This window comes from Rhyacophila brunnea, unplaced genomic scaffold, assembly GCF_057557595.1.
Source record: "Rhyacophila brunnea isolate RB1 unplaced genomic scaffold, BYU_Rbru_1.0 scaffold_7, whole genome shotgun sequence".
Taxonomy (NCBI): Eukaryota; Metazoa; Arthropoda; class Insecta; order Trichoptera; family Rhyacophilidae; genus Rhyacophila; species Rhyacophila brunnea.
The window spans coordinates 40,337,951-40,357,751 of NW_028233339.1; the positions used below are offsets into that span (position 1 = coordinate 40,337,951).

The window sequence follows — 19,801 nt, forward strand, 5'->3', positions numbered from 1 at the left end:
ATTCGGCAGCATGTATTAATTTGCAATCAACGACATATCAACCTGATATTAAAAAAGTCTCGCAAATAACATGAAACAAAAAACCTCAAACAAAAATTAGTGTGTTATTAAATGTTTTTTATTGCCTTATTTTCTTTCATTTTATGTGTATCATTTTTTGCTTTATTGATTTATATTATATCATGTGTACACCTAAAAGGGAATGGCACACACCACGAATTACAAAAAAAATGGCTTATTTTGGCACGCCGATCAAATACTATTTGCCATCCCTGCCCTAGTGTGATTTGACTGAATTTACATGACTTTAAGTAAAGAGTGTCCTTGGGAGAGAGGTTGGTCATGGTGACAATTCAAAAATCTTATAGAATGATGCACCTGTAAAATTTTGTTTCATAATTATTTGTAATGTGTTTTTTTCACCCTATTGAAAATGTGGTGGGGAATTGCAGGTTACTTGGCTATTATAAAAATTATTAAAGGGGGTTGCAACTCGAATAACTTTGGGAAACGGTGCTAACAAAAGTTTTGGTGTTAGCATTAAGTAATCAAATACTTGTGCATTTGATTAAGTATTTTATTGTGTCTTTGTTCAAGAATGGAACCTGATCAAAGCATCCCGTTGACGAGTATATTGACAGATTTCCCAAAGGGTCCTTTAACTGTTTATAGAAAAAAGGCTTCTTTTGAATGGAGGAAATTAAAATTAGCAATCGACGGGGAGGAAATGATTCGATACAAAGTAAGTCATTAACCGTTAACTTACGTTAACCATAATTTTATTACTTTTCCATAAATTATTATTTAAATATGTTTCCTAGATATATTGCGCACCCACTTTGAAATACCTTCAGTATCTGCCTCTAGTGCCATGTGTCACATCCGGTACATTCACGTGCTGTTTTGTCAATGTGTGTTGCATTCAGAGCCAGGTACCAAATCGGTTGAGCGAATGGGATAATGGGACCATGGGATAAACTCCAATATTAAGAATAAAATGATTGTAATTTTTTATACAAAGCAGTTACATTTTTGAGTTGTGTTTCACGCATAATTCGATATGTGGTGATGCATTTAGTATAATATGTTACTTGTAATCATTTAATCCTCTACATCTCATCTATTGTTACAGTGTCACAAAAAAAAATATTATTACGCAGTATTTTAAATGCATAATTAATTACGTACTAAAATACACTGAATAAATTAAATTATTCTTTTTATGATTGTCAAATTATAATAATCATTTTCATTGTGTTTCATAATCTCTTACTTTCACACTAAAAAATAATACTCACATTTTTTACAACGTTTTAATAGCTCGTATTCTTGTTTGTCCGGTGGTTGTTTGTCCAGTACAAATCTTGCAATCGATTTTTAACTAACTTCCCGACTAGCTGGAGATTTGAAACTTTTAGAATATATCAGAACACGACGCCAATGCATTCTTTTAATACTTTTAGCCATCTTTAAGCAGAATTGAATTCATTTTCAGTTAATTCTGTTTTGTATGAAAAGTTATTTCGGAAGAAATTCGTAATCCAATCCACTATTATTGGTTGCTAAGTGGGTGGTACTAGCAACTAAATTATTAATATATACGTGCGTTACTATGGAAATCAAAATGACATTTCAGTATTCTATATTTGTTTGTTTGTTTGTTTTTTATTTACTTCATATCAAGTACAAGTTTGAGTATATTGAGCATAATACTTCAACAGAAATTTTAAAAACGTATATAAAAAGTTCTTTTTATCTTGTAATTATTGTTAATTTATTTAGATCCGTTTTAAATATAGAACGTTGCTGTCTCATCAATTGTATAAATACATAAATAATGTCTCAAAAGCATTCATTGCAAGGAAGGAATCATAATTTATTCAAACATTTTCTTTAACGTAACAAAAAAATTGTGTGGCCTTATGAATTCATTAACACTGGTCTAAATTAAATAACGTTGTCCATGACTTGACTGTTTTGTATTAAATTAAACTGATAATCCACTGTTAACCACTATAAATGGAGCATATAATATAATATATTACATACAATCCCTCACGTAGACATCATTGGCTTTACGATCCAGTGTGGACATTGACAACCTCCCGAAGACGCTTCTTAATATTTTTTACGAGTAATAGTCAGGTATTATCCATTCACTCAACCTAGTAGATCCGTGCTCTGAATCCTAAAATACATTAAAAAAAAATTCAGACGCACCTTTTAAACCCATGACTCCTGGCTTCGGGAGAAGACATTCTACCACTGAACCAGGACAGGCTATAAATTATCATGATATATACGAAAATAATGACGCATCCAAACATCCGTATTAATTTTGAATATACACTAATTGTTTATATAGTATTAATTTTTGCACTAGTTCACATCCGGCTTTTTTAATGTGATTGGAAAAATTTTGTCTTTTTTTAATAAATATAATATGTGCAGATGCACTTTGATTCAAGGTATGGGTGTTTGTCATATTCTTAGCATACTTCTTTCCAATCCTATGTGAAGAATCGCTGATCAAACAAATTGCTAGCAACCATAAGCGCTTGAAAAACTCATGCATAGACCTAATAAGTTGAGTGAATATCTAATAAGCATCACGCCGTGACAGTAATTTACCGATGGGGCACTAAATGACCACTCGCTGGTTAGATGAACTCATAAAATTTGGTGGATGCATGTGGCAGCGAAGGCCTTCATCCAACAGTTGATCAACCCCGGCTAATGATGTTGATGATTTTTATTTTATGTCGCCCCTTTCTATTCCAGGACTTTCTGTGGAAAATTTTACAAAATGACGAAGTCTTTCACCTGTCACCTGAAACTGAACCCTTGGATGAGCAGAGATACCTTGTGCAGAAACGTATGAAGGCTTTGCACGACTATAACTTGCTGGCCGTGGATAAGGTTCGTGCTTTATGTCTGATTATATACCGCAGAAATTAAATTTCTGCAATGTGTCATATTCAACGTAATGTATGTAATATTTGACAGGCACCGACTTGCTTTTTTTGAGATATCGAGAATCAAGAATGAAATGTTCTAAGTAAATTATCTGATAAAGTAAATAGACATCACCTACGTTATTTTGCTTTTTTATCTGGAAACCAACCGTGAAGAATCTAATGGTGAAGGTTTTAGATTGATTGTGTCATTAATAAAAAGGTTGTATTGGGACCCCATGTTTGGAGCACCAGAAGAAGCTGAAACTCGACCTCAGCGTGACTAATAATATACTTTATAATTTGTAAAATTTTTATTATCGGACGACCAGTAGTTTTTGAGTTTTATTAATTAGATATAGTCACGTAATTCCATCAATTCATTGATCCAGTTGACTTCACGGCAGACAGCGATTATCCAATCAGATAAAAATATTTAAAAAAGACACACCAGGGATAAAAGATGAAATGTCAACAAAAAACGATTAAAAATTCATAAACACCACACAATACCGGTGTTACATAGTTAATTGTGTTAAGACATTCAATGGTAATGTGATTCATTACAATCCTTCAATGATTATGTAAAATTGTCATCAAATAAGTATGACACTCAGACGCTTATCACTGTCAGAGTCCAAAGTAGTACTGTGTCCATGCCATGAGATAGTATTGATAATCTGAAATCAATAATTTCAGTGATTATTCTTGTAATACAATATATAAAAGGTACCTACTGGCATGTCTTTATACTACTAATGTTGTAAAAACTCACACATATGTACGGTACATAGTCCATACCTATATGTATTTATAACATTGGTCGCCCAAAGAAAGCAAGGGCAATTACATTTTTTGCAAGCAGTGAAGCAGTATTGTGTATTTTAGAATGTATGTGTTGACAAAAGAATCATATGAAATAGTATTATAACCACAGTAACTTTGAAATAGAGCTTTATCCTCTAAGTTAATTTCATGTGTCAGAATTATGATTTTAGCGACTAAATATAAATGCAAAGAAAATCACAAGCAAAAAACTTACTTTTACATACATTTTCAATTATTGTTTTAGTTGGTAGCAATGTGCCCCTACCCTGTAACAACTTGCCCCCGGCTGGGGCACATTGTCACAATTTTAATTTTTTGTTATTGCTATTGTAAATTTTGTAAGGTATGTATGGAGACAAATAAACCGTATTGTAATAGCTAAATATATCGTCTCTGTTCTGGCAAAACACACTAACTGGAGAATACTAGTTTTGAGTAATTTAACTTTGAAGTTAAGATGTTTGAAATGGTCTATAATGTGAGTTTATTAAGTAATCATAAAAAGGATGACTTTAAAATAAAGACTGTTTATTTATTAAGAAGGTTTCCATACGGTGAAGTTTGAAATAAGGAACATTTTGGTATAACTAACTCAATATGTAATTTTTTCGAATTAGTGTCTTCTGCCAGAACCGTGACGATATGTAGAATTAGTAATAATTAATATGATGTGTCTTAAGATAAACGGATTTCAGCTATTTAACTTTTTATTTTTTTGTAACAACTAGCCTCTACTAGGCAACTAGCCTCCCCCTACCTAAAACCTTGTTTATTTTTATATATTTTTTTTAATTTTTGTATTGGTACATTGTTGAATATTCAAAAAGGTGTCTGTGTTATTTAATGAAATAAAGGGGGTGGCGCCAAGATTAGATTTTTTTTAAAGGGAGGCGTAGTAATATGAAGTTTAGAAACCACTACTTTATAGTACGTACGCGTTGTTTCTCAAAAAATTAACGGAAGATTTGAGATAGTCAGTCGCTTTTTTTACATGTTCTGACAAAAGAAAAAATACAGCGAATTGAAAATATCTGTTTCAAAGCAATGCAATTGTTAATCTCTTTTGCGGAGCTGGTATAAACCCAAAATGTTGTATTTCATTATTCATTTTGCTGGCTACGTGACATCACTGTCCCGACAAGACCTTGCCTATGCGCACGGAAGAAAGTTGCAATACTGCTCCCAGTTTTTATATGTCCCAGTCGAGACAATTTTCAATATGTGACTGGGCTTAGTGTTTCTCATAATGATGATCCATTGAATACCAGTGAAATAATAATTCTTAAATGGTTTTCCCAGATTGCGTTGAATAATCGATTGCCGTCAGCATGGTGCGAGGCTCTGTTCATGTACGACGTGTCAACCGGTGTCAAGCTTGGCCTGGGGTATGGCATGTTTGTCAATGTGATACGAGGATTGGGAACGGACAGGCACTACAAATTCATCGAGGCTGCTCTGAACTCAGAGATCTCCGGATGCTTTGCGCTCACGGAGATAGCACATGGCTCCAACGCCAAGGGCATGAGAACGACGGCAACGTATGACCTTGAAAGCAAGGACTTCATCCTGCACTCTGCTGACTTCGAGGCTGCCAAATGTTGGGTCGGTGCTCTAGGTAAAGTATTATGTTTATTTCCATTGAGCTATTCAAATTCGTACCCATGTTTCTTTCTTTGTTGGTAGAACAGCCATATTTTTCTATAAATATGAAACCATGGGTTGCATGTTCAAACGCTCAGCTGATCAAGCTAGTTGTTTTTTTTCGATTTGTAGTAGATCCCGCTCAAGGATGTAATTAGATTGGGTGAATAGTTAACAACTATGTAGTCAATGTAAATAAAAAGGATTTAAAATTTTTTATATTATAACAATGAATTTTTCAAGAAAAATTATAGTGGGTAGGTACTGTCATACCCCCGAATTGTCCCCATTTGGGGATGTCTCCTTTGGAGGTCTAGAGAAGCCGGAACCGTTATCGAGCTGACGCGTAGAAATGGTTGATTGCGAGGAAAAAAAAAATTAAAACATAACCGGCAATATTGTTTGTTCAAATGCTGTTAAAAATAAAGGGAACAGCAACACCGCATTCTTGTACTCGCTGATGAACGTTTTTCGCGCGCAGTAGAATCTTCCAGAAGCGGTTTACTAGCGAATTTGTAAACAGTGCGATTCATGCGCCCCGCAAATATTTTATAAAAATGTAATAATCAAAGCCGTATACTGTAAATAAAATCTCACCGTTTTCGACCATCATTCCGGTGTTTACTTTGTTCACTCTCAAGTACAGAACAACAGACGATGACCAGCATATTGAGAGGGGAGGGAAAATTCATCTCCTCGCTCCCAACATTTTGACAGGAGGTGACAGTACCATGGATAGAACTTATCAAACTACATTTTGAATGATAACGATATCCATTAAAACAATGTAATTAAAATTGAACTTCCATTGAACGCATATTTTATATTAGTACAAAAATTCCCCAAAAACTCGTCATGGCACATTCACCACATTCTACTGCCCTGGCACCATCAGATTATCATCTTTTCCGCAGACTGGAAAACCATATTAATGGGAAACGGTTTATTACAAAAGATGACATCCAAAGGTAGCTTGATTTATTCTTCAGCCACATTTTTATGGGGTTACCTAATGCAGGTAATCCTTGTTCAATGCAGACCCTGGCAAGTGCGAATTTGTTATTGAATTGCATTCAATTTTTAATAATATTTTTTTGTCCCATACTCATTTTGACATTTGTCATAAAATCGCCAGGAATCATCATAATGAGTGGAATAACGCACAAATAGGGGTTTTTTTAACTTTAGCCCCAAAGTCATAACATATTACGTTTTATTTTGCAGGAAAATGTGCAACGCATGCTGTTGTCTACGCCAAGCTAATAACGCCAAATGGAGAAGACCAAGGCCTCCACGCTTTTGTAGTTCCAATACGGTGCACGCGCACCTTGAAACCTTTCGCCGGTGTGATCGTGGGAGACCTCGGTGAAAAAATTGGCCTCAATGGCATTGACAACGGGTACGGAAATCCCATTATATTCAATATTGTTTTCCCACCATAACCACTACTGCGGGTCTATTCTATACACAAGGCTGCTTTTGGCCGCTACGGCAGCTATCTAGTGTAGGAAAGTATCGAAGTTTTAGCACTTATTGTAACAATTACACTAAGTTAGCCGTCTAAACAGTTAAAACTGACTATCTCGCTCTAAAATTTATCATAGCCAAGAGAGGTGCTGTTAAAACATAGCACTTATTGTAACAATTACAACTAATGATGAGCTGATGGAACTTATCATCAAAAGCAAGTGTATATCGTCGGTGTTTTGTAAAAAGGGCGAATTAACCAAAATGCTACTTTACAAGAGGAGGATTTTTAACTTTTGACATTTATTTGTTTTTTACCTGTAGATGATTATAAATATCTAACAAGTTTATAATAAAGCTTAGAAAGAATACTGTCATTATAATAGGTATTATAATATTATATTTTAAAAGGCCTAATATGTCACATTTGCTTTTTATTTCGTAATTTTAATTAATTTAATTTTAGTCGATTATCGTTTTTAAGTACTTTCCTGTAGAGATAAAAATTCTGCATTTTTACACAACAAAGCTAGTGGGGTACATATTGTATTTTCATTAAAATCTCGATTTCGCCAAAATGGTTGATTCGCCCTTTTTACAAAACACCGACAAATCTCACCGTATTGACACCGTATATCTCATGTTTTTGACACAAAACGTTGCAAATTTTGTGATGTTGTCAACTCCAGTAAGATCTCTATTTAATACGTAAGTAGCAAGAAAGACCCGTATTGGAGATATCTTAGTTATGATAGGAATTGAGTGGAGAAAGTGTAAAAATATATACATTCAGTTGTAATATAATATAATTTTATAGAGGTGTTGAAGGAGAAGCGTTTACCATAACTATTTTTATTGCCTAAACTAGTATACGTGAAAATCGTGTTAAAATTAACCATCAGTCTCGTCATATTACGTGATTTGTGCTGCATCATTCACAGCCTGCCTCAGGAGTAAGAGAAAGTGAAGATGAAAATCCCCGCATTTAAACTGAGTTGTAGTTTTTCCTTACCGTCGCGCAATAGGGTCTTTGCAATGGGTGCGCAAAAAATGACAAAAATTTATCACAAACGGGAAATTTAGTACGTATTTCTTTTTGAGACGAGTGTGGTTGTTTACGTTTAACATCTCATGTAGTATATCATTGCCTATTCGAAGTTGGACATGCCTGCTCTAAAAAATCGAGAGTGTCGGTTGTTTGGTTTCCTAACGTATGTAACCAATCTTTCATTGTTGATTCCAACCGGGAGGGAAATAGTGTGCAACCAAATTGATTCGGATATTGTTATATTTCATTTACGTGAAGTGAATTTAGATGAAGTTTTGTTTATAAATCTCTTAAAATACGGTCTATTTAACTAGTAGCCTTACTGCTTTCTCTCACTGTATGTTTATGTCACATTGTGAAAATCTTAAATCAATAAATTATATCTTATAAGGGGATCTAACTGTTCCTTCTTCTATTTATAAAAGTCGTGGGTGTCTAGAAAAGAATATGGTATATTTGATTTTAGACGGTAACAATACAATTTTATATGAGCGAGTATAATAAGTTCGAGGGCGTAGTCAGACCATGTACCTACCCAGCTCAATCAAATAGCTGACTGGACTCTGATAGGGCTTACGGCTAAATATTTATCCGTTTTCAGAGTGCATGCAAGACTACTGTAGTGAACAAGGTGAATTTGCTTTCTTGACAAAGCCAAGCTCGACTCAATTCTAATCCATAACTGAAGGCCAAACATCGCATTATATAGTCAAATAGGCTACGCCTTCTCTGCCGTCGTCTATGTGATAACGTCTGCGCGCTGTAGATTGAATTGAGAAAATATTAAGGTTTGGCGGAATTATGTGACACTGAAAAATAAGGAACCAGAGAAGTGGAGAAGTCCTGTAATGGATTGAGACAAGCTGATGATGAATGTCCATAATAATATCTTATAATAAATTAATCAGTATAGCCAGTCTAAAGTGAATGATCACTTCATTTGCTAGCAGCGCCGTGTGAAAAGAGCATTGCAATTACGATCGCAATATATATGCAGTGCTTCAAATTGATTGTTATAATTCATTTTTCAGATTTGTCATGTTCAATTCCTATCACATACCCGCAGAAAATTTGCTCAATAAACTGGGTGACGTGGATGACAATGGGAACTACGTCTCTCCCATTCGGGATTCCAGCAAACGGTTCGGAGCATCGCTGGGCATCCTCTCGGGGGGCCGCGTGCAGATCACAGGAATGGCCACCAACCAGCTGCAGAAAGCCATCACCATCGCCATCCGGTACTCTTCGGTTCGAAGGCAATTTGGACCCGACGACTCCAAAGATGAATTCCCTGTCATTGAATATCAGCAACAGGTAATATTTTGAATTAATTAACACAATTTTAGGCATCCACGGAGATACTGAAATAAGACGCAATTTAAATTAAAATCACCAACCAGTAGCTTATGCCGCATATTAATGTATTTCAAAGGGCGTGACTAATTTTTAAACAGTGGTTCGCAACACATCCGTGATTTATTACTAGAGACGCGACATGCTAGTCACCAGACTACTAGTTACAAACTGAAACAATGTTCTCATGGTAACTCAAAACCACTCAGATGTCTATACAAAAAGAAAAAATATGAGTGACCAATTTTTAATATAAAATTTGTTGCAGAAGTGGAGAAAATTTCTCTATAATAATTACAGGCTGTCTAAATATTCCTTTAGAATATTTCAGTTTGACAGCTTGTGATTTTAATCACTTAGGAGTAGCGCCGTATGCAAAACACCAGTAACTGACCAGTTGTATCTTCTCTGAGAATCTCCGTAGGCTGAAGAAGACCTTAGAGATAAAAACTACTTCTTGAATTTGTAATGGATACATTATTATGAACTCAAATATAAATCGATTTATAGTATTTTTTGTGAATGAAATTATTGTTTGTTAATCTAAATAATTAATATTAATACTATCGACCGATGGTAATTTGAATTTAAATTCTAATGGATTTAAGTTTTGCACTATTCCATTTGAGTCGTTTTTGGTGACCCGGGTTTCGCCTTTCTAAAGTAATATTAAACAACATAATACTTTTGATATTTTTCAGCAATTCCGACTGATCCCGTATTTGGCAGCTACCTACGCCATGCGAATTTTCGCAAACTGGTTCTCGGAAACTCATACAAAGTTTGTCATGGACTCGTTTATGAGTGAGTATTCAAATACGATCTGAGTGGTAATGTGAAGAAGGTGTGGGTCTCGGATTCGAATCCCGAGTCTGGCAAATTCACATATTGTTTGGACCGTGCACCTAATGAGTTTGTGGCTAACATCGCATTTCTTGTAAAAAAAATTGTTCAGAAACCTCTTCTTGTGGCTCTAAAGCAAATGGAAAAAAATGTAATTTAAAATTATAAAATTACAAATGCATGTGCACATTGATTGCTGACTAGATAATTGATAATTACTTTTTTAATTACCACATTTAAATAGCATGCTAATTATATATTATATCGAATGCCCACCTAGTCGTTACTCGCTAGGCGCATCCGGAACTCTTTCTTCCTCTATTTATAAATGATAAGTTGTGGATGTCTCGAAGAGTATACGGTTTATTTGATTTTATACGGTATCAATACGATAAATTGATGTGCGCTAGTATAAGTTCGATGTAATTTATACTGGAACTATGGCGTAGTCAGACTTTGTACCTAGCTCAATCGAATAGCTCACTTGACTCTGATAGGGCTTACGGCTAACCGTTTATCCGTTTTCAGAGTGCAAGCAAGACTACTGTAGTAAACTCAGTGATTTAGGTCTCTTGACTGAAGGTTGACTTAATTCTAATTGATAACTGAAGGCCATGAAGGCCAAACGTCGCCTTATATAGTCAAATAGGCGACCTCTTCTCTGCCGTCTATGTGATAACGTCGGCGCGCTGTAGTGGGAGCGCCTGATAGCGGGGGCGTGCGATACTGGGGGCGCCCAGACGGCGCTGTATGCGATGTCCGATGAGTGAAAGAGAAAGTATTCGAAGGCCCCTCGCTATAAGAATATCTTAATCTGAATATCTTGTCAGATTTATATCTTTCATTGCAAATAATAGCTTTTTCACGGAATCTACAACATTAATTTTACTGTTTCATTTTGAAAGAATATGAAATATGAAACTATTTTCTTTCATAAACTTTTGAATTATTGACAATTTCAAATTATGAGTGAATTAATAAAATTTTACTGTATCGATTTTAGACAAAAACTCCAACGGTTTTCCAAGGGGAATAGAAATTCATGCCCTGTCTTCAGCTGCGAAACCCATTATCACATGGACTGCGAGGGATGGAATCCAGGTGTGCAGAGAGGCATGCGGTGGACACGGATATTTGAAAGGTGTGCAAAAACGTACATATTAAGGTGATGTCTCTAGGTAAAGTTGTTATCTAAAAATAGCTAGAAAAGTTTATTAATCGGTAAATATATATTCAAAAGTAATGAGAAAAATAAAATAAAAAATTAAGAAGTATCATGGAGTTCTATATACCAAAAATAAGTGTCAAATTCGGTACATTTCTATCGGGTGGTAAGAATGAATGACATAAGATTTATTATCAAAATTACGATAAAAATGTACGTAAATCTATTACCCAGGGAAACGCTAAGCGAAAATTGGAATTTATTATATCCTTATATCTCTTTTTTCAAATTTAAAAAACATCGATTTAGAGGTTAGAAAGCACGCAATTAAAATCGAAAAATCTCGGCTTACACGCAATTTATCGCGAATAACGCTTAGCGTTTCTATTAAAAATATTATTTATTAATTTTTACGGCAGTTATTTAAATTTAATCTTGTATTTTTGTATATTAACGAATCGATAGAAATCGAAACCATAATAATTGCTCAAATTGGCAACATGTTTGTCTGTATGGTGCTGCCGTTGTGGAATTATTTGGAAACAAAATATCTCCATACAAAACACACATACCATAACATGACGTTGAAAATGAAACTCACACATAGACAAGACAAAATAACATTTCTCTGCATTTTGACAAAAATCAGTTTATCAGTTTGAGGCGAAATTGCCATATGAATAAAAATAACTTAATAATTGAAATTACAATATTAACTTAATTTACGTATAAACCTGCCTATATTCAAAATTTGAAACTGCGAATTATTTGCAATTAGTATTTGCTTAAATTACAACTGTTTTTTTATCATTATTTATGATAAAAATAATCAACAAAATAAACAAATCTCGCATTTTAACATATGGTAGCATTAGTCTATGGTAGCATTCGTGCTCTCGATCTAATATCGGATTTATGACAATTCTTTTTTATTTGGCCATTATTAGGTATATTGTTTGAAAACAGGAAGGAATCGACTCATCAGTAACATTTTTGTCAAGTAAGTAAACTTTTCAGTGTATAATAAATAATATTATTATCGTACATCAAAATGACAAACTATGTCACGCAGTTTTGATTGTCAAACAAACATTCAAAAATTATTGAAAAGAGTTACATATACTGTATTTTCAATCACCATCATGCATTTATCATCAATATATATTATTTTAGGCGTAGACTCATCGTTTTCGTAAAATTATAAATACTTTACGTTAGTTTGAGGTTATGTTTATGACAAATGTCATCGAGCCCATCTTGTACGTTTTGTAAATTATCTAATAGATAGTGAATTTCTTTCATTCGCATATTATGATTGTAGAACCGAATTTAATAAAATAAAATTTTAATTTCATTCAAAATTACTGAAACTTGTCTCGAAAATGTATCTCATAATCATCATTATAATTATTCACAATGCTACAGTGATAAGTTTGACACGAGTATATGAATGTAATTAGGTTATGTTTTTTTGTTTACATATAGATAAATCTTTTAATACTGATGAACTCGACGAAATATTGGACGACAGACTGCGAAGTCGGCGACGGTTACGAGTCCGACAACAGCGACGACATTTACATTCGACATTTACAACCTTCGACATCACAATCCAGGGTGCTTCCCTGGCTCACAAAATGGTAGGTTTACAATTTTCTTAATAATATATTTATTGGTTTTATATACCATCCGGTCATACACTAGATTCATTTTCATTACATGCTTTGGCATAAAAACAAGAATTCATTACATCTTGTACACATGATGTAGCGATTGTCTCGAATGAGGAGTTGATGGTTTGAATAGTAAACTTCAATCAAAACATATTATTACCCATCATTATTTGTATTTTTACTGCTAAATACTTGAATTAATGAGGAAATATGGATTATGTAATAATATTTTTTTCCTATTGTTTCAGTATGCCGAATGCTGGTCCGGAATTGGAGGAAGATTTGTTGGCGAGAGGGCATGTCGGCGATCGGATAATTGCTTATTACAGGACTGCGATGAAGACATGCAAATGGCCTGTGAGGGTTTTTAACCACTTTGTGGACTTGGCGGTAGTAAACTGTTGGCTAATGTATATGCGGAATTGTAAACTAGAAAATGTACCCCGAAAGGATATTATGAGACTGTTGTCGTACTGAATCAGATTAGCGAAAGCTATGATTCGGTATGAAGATCGGGTAGCCAACATTTTAACACTGCCAGCACGAGGTCGGCCAAGAAACATGTCGACATCGCAGGTAGACACAGAGCCACCAGCTCGCAGGAGAACGGTTTTCCCCCAACCGATCGCTGAGGTACGTTTGGACAGCGTTGGCCACCATTCAGCATCCGTGTGCAGATACCCTGGATGCAAGTCCCGCACCAGGTATATTTGCATAAAATGCAATATATACGTGTGCACAAAATTTTGCTTTGAGCTGTATCACACAGTATAGGATGCAGCTCAAAGCAATTTTAAAGTACATATCGTCGTTGAAACTAGAAAATTGTGTAACTCCAAAAACACTACTTTACAGGAGAGACAAAAAACATTATGGTTTCCTATACAAATGTATGGTTTTGGAGTGAAATCATCCATGATTTAACAATGATACAATTTTTCTGGAATTACAAAATTTGCAAGACGGATAGATATTATCAACGGCCACTAGATGGCATTCAAAGTCAATTTTCGATTAAAACGGAGTTACACAATTTTCTAGTTTCAACGACGATATTTAGGGTTTTATTTCATAATTTTAACTAATTTTAAGTGTAAATATATTTAATTATCCTATTTATAATGTTTTTGTATTGTTTTTATTGTGTAATGTTCTATTAAAATTGACCATTCCTATGACAAGTTGTTTTCTTTACCTTCCCTAAGTTTATAGAGTAGGTAATATTCATCTGCAGTGTTACCTGGTATGTGCATATAGTATATTTTACTTTACAAAATAAAAAAAACGTAAAAAAAATTTTTTTGTCAATAGACTAATACTTCTCTTCCATAAAATCAAAGAAATATTTTTTTTGATGGCTGGTTCTCCCTCGGGTCTCAAGTGGTTATATTTGAATATATTATTATATTCTTAAATAATAATATGTAAATGAATTTTTGTCTAGCAATTTTATTCATCTAGAATTCCATTCCATTGGCAACTTTAATTTACTTTTAAAATTAGTTATGGTAACTCACTGCCATCTGATTGAAACTGACCAAAGTTTTTAGTAACAGATTTTTAGAAATTCATGGTAGATGCCTTTAAATATAAATAGATGGCGTAAAAGTCACATTATATGTGTTATTTAGGCCGAAGACATCGCCTTAATGTGTACGTTAACACATCCGCGGACATGACGTCTATAAACGTCGTATTTTGTGAGATGTGATATGACAGGACGTTCATTGACATCCTGTACTGTGGAACGGAATACAACACAACATTTATAGAAGTCGTATTTTGGATTAAAACAATATGTTCCCTTCTACTTCTTGTGTCATGGTGCAAAAATATTTCCATTAGATAGTGTCGTATCTTAAGATTTAACTCATTTCTATATATCTAAATCGAAAATTTAAACTACAACGTTGGAAAGGTTATGGACTCCTTCAAATACTTTTTCCAGTTGATCTGGCTCAGCCCTAAAATCCCCAGTGGTGCAATCCCTTGGCCTCAGGGGATGTGGACATAGCTCACCATGCCTGTAACTCCTCTGGCATTCTTTGCACGTGACCGATCCACCCAAGTCTTTTTATGTTCCTGTGTTCTATTCACCCCACCATCCAACTCCTCAATGTACGTCAATCTCAAAATGTAATTTTTTGCCTGCCTCATTTAAAATACGATCGAGAAAATAGAATATAGTGACAAATTAAACTTAATCCATGGTTTTTGTTATTTCAGCAACTGGAATCGGAGACATGCGTAACGAGAATGATGCAAACTGCACGTACGAGGGTGAAAATAGTATTTTAATCCAGCAGACCAGCAATTGGCTACTCGGCTTGTGGCGAAACCTGCAGAAAGGCGAGCAGATTGACACCCCATACAAAACGGCGGACTTCTTAAATAACTACAAAAATTTAGATAAAACTACTTTCAAACCGAAAACTGCTATAGAAATAATCGAACCTACAAGTAAGTATATCTATTATGTATCTCGCAATGAGAATTTTCATTCTAACCAGTTGTGGCCTGTCCTCCTGGACGATCCAGCGCCGACCTGACACTCTAATTGTTTTGACCGAGCACATTTAAATATCCCATGGCACAGTCCAGCCATCTCAATTTTGGACGTCCAGGTCTTCTCTTACCATCGGGGGTTGTGTACACACCCACCTCGTTGGTATATCCTCCGGCATTCTATGCATGTGGCCTATCCAGCCAGTCTCTTTGTGATTCGCTCGCACTCTCCGAGTGATCTGTTCGCTCCCATAAAGTATGTATAGCTCCTCATTATACCTTGACCTCCTGTGGGTGAGTGGTGGCCTGTGGATTTCAGAATATTCTTTGGTGGGGGTGCACTGAAAACATACCTTTTTAAAAAGAAGAATAACGTCTATAATTTAATAAATAAATTTGGATACATACATCAAAATTGTATCGAATACTGATTATCTATGAAAATATCTACCAAAAAGACCATTGGCAATAAAGCAACCATTGAAGTTGTTTGAAGTTTATATTTATCATAAATTTATATCGTGCATTTTTCATACTATGTATAACTAATTTCTTTTCAGATTTAATAAACTCTTATAGATGGCTTGTGTGCTATATGTTAAAACTGACATTTGAGAAAGTTGAAAGGCTTTCGAAAGAAGGAAACGATAACTTCACCGTGAGAAACAACACTCAAGCGTACCACGCTGCCATTTTGTCTGCCGTGTTTGCCGAGGTAATTTTTGACATTGTCAATCAAATTTATTCACTCTTTATTGATTATGACCTATATCAGGGATCGCAAAGATAAGGGAAGTGGGTTACCTTCTGGGTGTGTGAAGAAATATGGGATAAACTTAAACATGTGTTAAAGAGTGTTATTTTCTGTATTTATGTCTGTATCATAATATGCATTAAAGTAAACAAAATGCGCATTCGTAATATTTGAGGACATTCAATGGGCTATGTATTTCTCGCATTTTATGGCCTGACTGTTATTAAGCCATAAACCATTAGGGCCAATTGATCCATTTTCTAATTTTTTACGGGCCGCAGTGGGTAAAAGTGTTGAAAAATAATGATATATTATACTAGACGAGAGATAGATTTTATTATTTTATTGTTACGTATTGGCGACGAAGTACTTGTTGTTTTGGGCCGCATGCGTCCCACAGGCCGCAGTTTGTGCATCACTGGCATATGGCCACAGGCTTTAACATTTCCATCTGTTCTGTGGTCTACACAAACAATAAAATTGATGTTTGTTATTTCAAAATATTTTAAAGTTTTTTTATTTTTGTTTTTTTTTTCCGTTATGACTCAAAAACTACTGGATCAATATTTATAAAACTTACATAGCTCATAGCCTTGACCTCCATGCCTGTATTCTGTGTGAACCAAATGTCGTTTGTTTAATGCGTGCGTCCTACCTGTGCTCCTGTATAGCTGAGACATGGCATCTTACTAAGCTTCAAAGGTATCGGCTTTTGAGCTTTGAGAACCGGTGTCTTTGCCGAATCTTAGGGGTACATTGGTACAACCGCGTTACAAAAACCCGAGTTCGTGAGCGGACACAGCAGCCTTCGGTGATTGAGGTAATCACGAAGAGACGCTTTACATGGCTGGGACATGTGTTCCGGATGCCGCCAAACTTGTGGCACAGCCTCAAGGGCTCCGTCGTCGTGGCCGGCCCTCCCTCACCGTGCAGCGGTGCTACAAAAGCAATCTACACGTTGCAGGTCTGACATAGCATGAGGCGCAAGAGTTGGTGATGAATCGAGGGAAGTGGCGTGAACTTGTGCTTGCCCTATGCCCCAATGCTGGGTTGTGACAGGGTGAAAGAATAAGAAGAAAGAAGCTCATAGCAGTGCTAATTTTTTTTGCAACAAAACCCACGTCATTTGTTTATTGTTTATTTCAGCACGCCATTGTTGATCATTTTCACACATTTGCAATGAATGTGGAAGACAAAAATACAAGAGAGGTTCTGATGAAATTGGTGTCATTGTATGGTGCCTGGTCGTTGGAGAAACATCTTGCAACTTTGTATATTGTAAGTATGCCTAGTATATTATTTACTGCTGCTTTTACTAGCAAAGTTAACATTAGGGTTTAACTCGAGGTGTGATGGTTTTGAAAACTGATAGTCCGAAATACACCATCAATACTCACATCACGACAATATTGCCACTGTCGTGTTGCATTTCAAGTGACAGTTGCTGGTCTCTAGTGAACACATCTAAAAAGTAACAGTTTCTCAGAATTTGCAAATCAAAAATGATCAAAACTTTCTGAACAACGGTAGTCTAAAATTCCTTCATCACATGAATAAAATAGGTTTAAAAATGAATACAGTAGAATCTCGATTATATAATTTCGAAAAAATATGTAGTCAATGAAAAAAAGGTGAAAATTTCAGATAAAGCTGGTAAAAATATATTTTTATATAAGTTTTTGATTATCTGGATATGCAGACTATCTACATTCTCAATCTGTCCAGATAATCAAGGTTTTTGTGTAGTTTAAAATCCCTAGAATTACCAACAATATAGATTAAACTCTAATTTGTTCCTCACAGCTTATTTTTTCATTAAAAATCCACTCTGTAACAACTTCACCCAACTATCTTTTTCCCACACTACGCACATGAATTCAAACGTACCGAATATTCATACTGAATAAAGTTTCCCATGTGAACGAAACATGTGTCATCTATCTTTATAATATTATGTGTTTGAATACCAAGTGATATTATAAAAATCATCATGAATTACCAACAAGTAAGCGCTGACTTAAAAAGACACTAAATTGACTTTCTGTTTTACTTTACACACGCTAATTTCGAGGATTTCTCTTGACGTAACAAAAAGTTAAATGTCAGTCAAAAATATACAGGATGTAAAACCCTAAAGCAGCACGGACAACAATTAAACCAATATTTATTGTATTATTATTTAATACTTTCAGGGAGGATATTTTTCGAAGGATGCAGGTCTTTTACTTCGGGAAGGTATCCTGGATTTGTGTGTAGCATTAAAACCGGAAGCAGTGTCGCTCGTAGATACCATCGCCCCACCCGATTTCATCCTGAATTCGGTTCTCGGAAACAGCGATGGATATGTAAGTCCATAAATACGTATTTTTACATAATCTTCATAAATTAGATTTTTAAAAATCTATATCTACTGACTGAATTTTTAACCGGATGGCTGCCAATGACGTCGTAAGATGCAAACTTTTCCGTGAACGGAATGCCGCTCATACAAAAATGACGTCTTTGGACGTCCCGCTTTAAATGGGATTACTAACGTAAATCAATTATTTTAAATATATAAATATGTTGAACACACAACGACATATATTGGGAATATCGTCACAGAATTCGTTTTTACTACTTGAAACGTAAATTAATTTTAATATCCGCCATACATACACCTACCGGCAGTAAAAAGGTTAATTGGGCAAAGAAAACACGATTTCACACGTGGATTATTTACTTGTAAATTCACAAATATTACATTTTCTTTCATTATTACAGACGTTATATTCACTGTACCCTAATTCTCTGTACAAATTTTTGCATTGTTTTTTCTGCTACTTTTAAATTAGCAAATATCGCATTTGGTTTCACTTTACTAGTCTCTGTTTGTGTAATGTCGAACATTACACTTTTTCTAGTGTCTTGAGAATAAAATACACTAGTCTCAAAAGTACAAATGACTTGCAGCTAATTTAACCACCAGCATTAGTAACCTTAGTAACTTCACTTTGAAATACAAGTATTATATAAACACTTCAGTTTCAATTTCATCTGTTTTTTTTAGGTGTACCAAAATTTGCAATCGTCGATATTCTCGTATCCTGGAGCGTTGACCAGACCAAACTGGTGGAAGGAAGTCGTCCATTGGGAAACCAAAATGCCCTCAAAGCTTTAATAACTCTTATGATATTACATATACATTTTACATACTTTTAGGATAGGCTCAGGTTTACTGTATTAAATACAATGCTTTGTTTATTTTATTTTTTTACATTTTATTAAAAATATTGATTGTTACAATTGTTATTACATATTTGAATTGTTTTATTTTATACCCCGCCCTAATGCTCCAATTACATGAGCAGACCTGATGATTCACAATGATCATCATGAGCAACCATCGCTTTCATCAAAACCCACTATAACACTTATTATTATTTTAAGAAAATCATTAAAAACTTTTTGAACTAAAAAGGTTTTTGAATGTTACACATAGTGTTATAGTGCGAATTGATATACGCATTGATTTCGTTTCATAAATGACAGAATGACAGAATCGTAGCAGATTTTGAAAGAGGCGATAAA

The 19,801-nt window shown here is 34.7% G+C and overlaps 1 protein-coding gene across 5 annotated transcripts in view; it reads left to right on the top strand.

The window, feature by feature from the left end:
- LOC147064871 (peroxisomal acyl-coenzyme A oxidase 3-like) overlaps positions 1-19,529 on the top strand; it is a 28,171-nt gene extending 8,642 nt beyond the window's left edge. For all 5 annotated transcript variants that reach the window (XM_085958313.1, XM_085958316.1, XM_085958315.1 and 2 more), the window contains exons 2-13: positions 598-742; positions 2,782-2,919; positions 5,082-5,397; positions 6,648-6,822; positions 8,970-9,252; positions 9,993-10,095; positions 11,138-11,275; positions 15,199-15,432; positions 16,038-16,192; positions 17,378-17,509; positions 18,424-18,576; positions 19,281-19,529. In XM_085958313.1, the coding sequence (XP_085814439.1) occupies positions 598-742; positions 2,782-2,919; positions 5,082-5,397; positions 6,648-6,822; positions 8,970-9,252; positions 9,993-10,095; positions 11,138-11,275; positions 15,199-15,432; positions 16,038-16,192; positions 17,378-17,509; positions 18,424-18,576; positions 19,281-19,391 (2,083 nt within the window). In that variant the 3' untranslated portion in view covers positions 19,392-19,529. The remainder of the gene's footprint in view (positions 1-597; positions 743-2,781; positions 2,920-5,081; positions 5,398-6,647; positions 6,823-8,969; positions 9,253-9,992; positions 10,096-11,137; positions 11,276-15,198; positions 15,433-16,037; positions 16,193-17,377; positions 17,510-18,423; positions 18,577-19,280) is intronic.
- Positions 19,530-19,801: the final 272 nt, after the last annotated feature.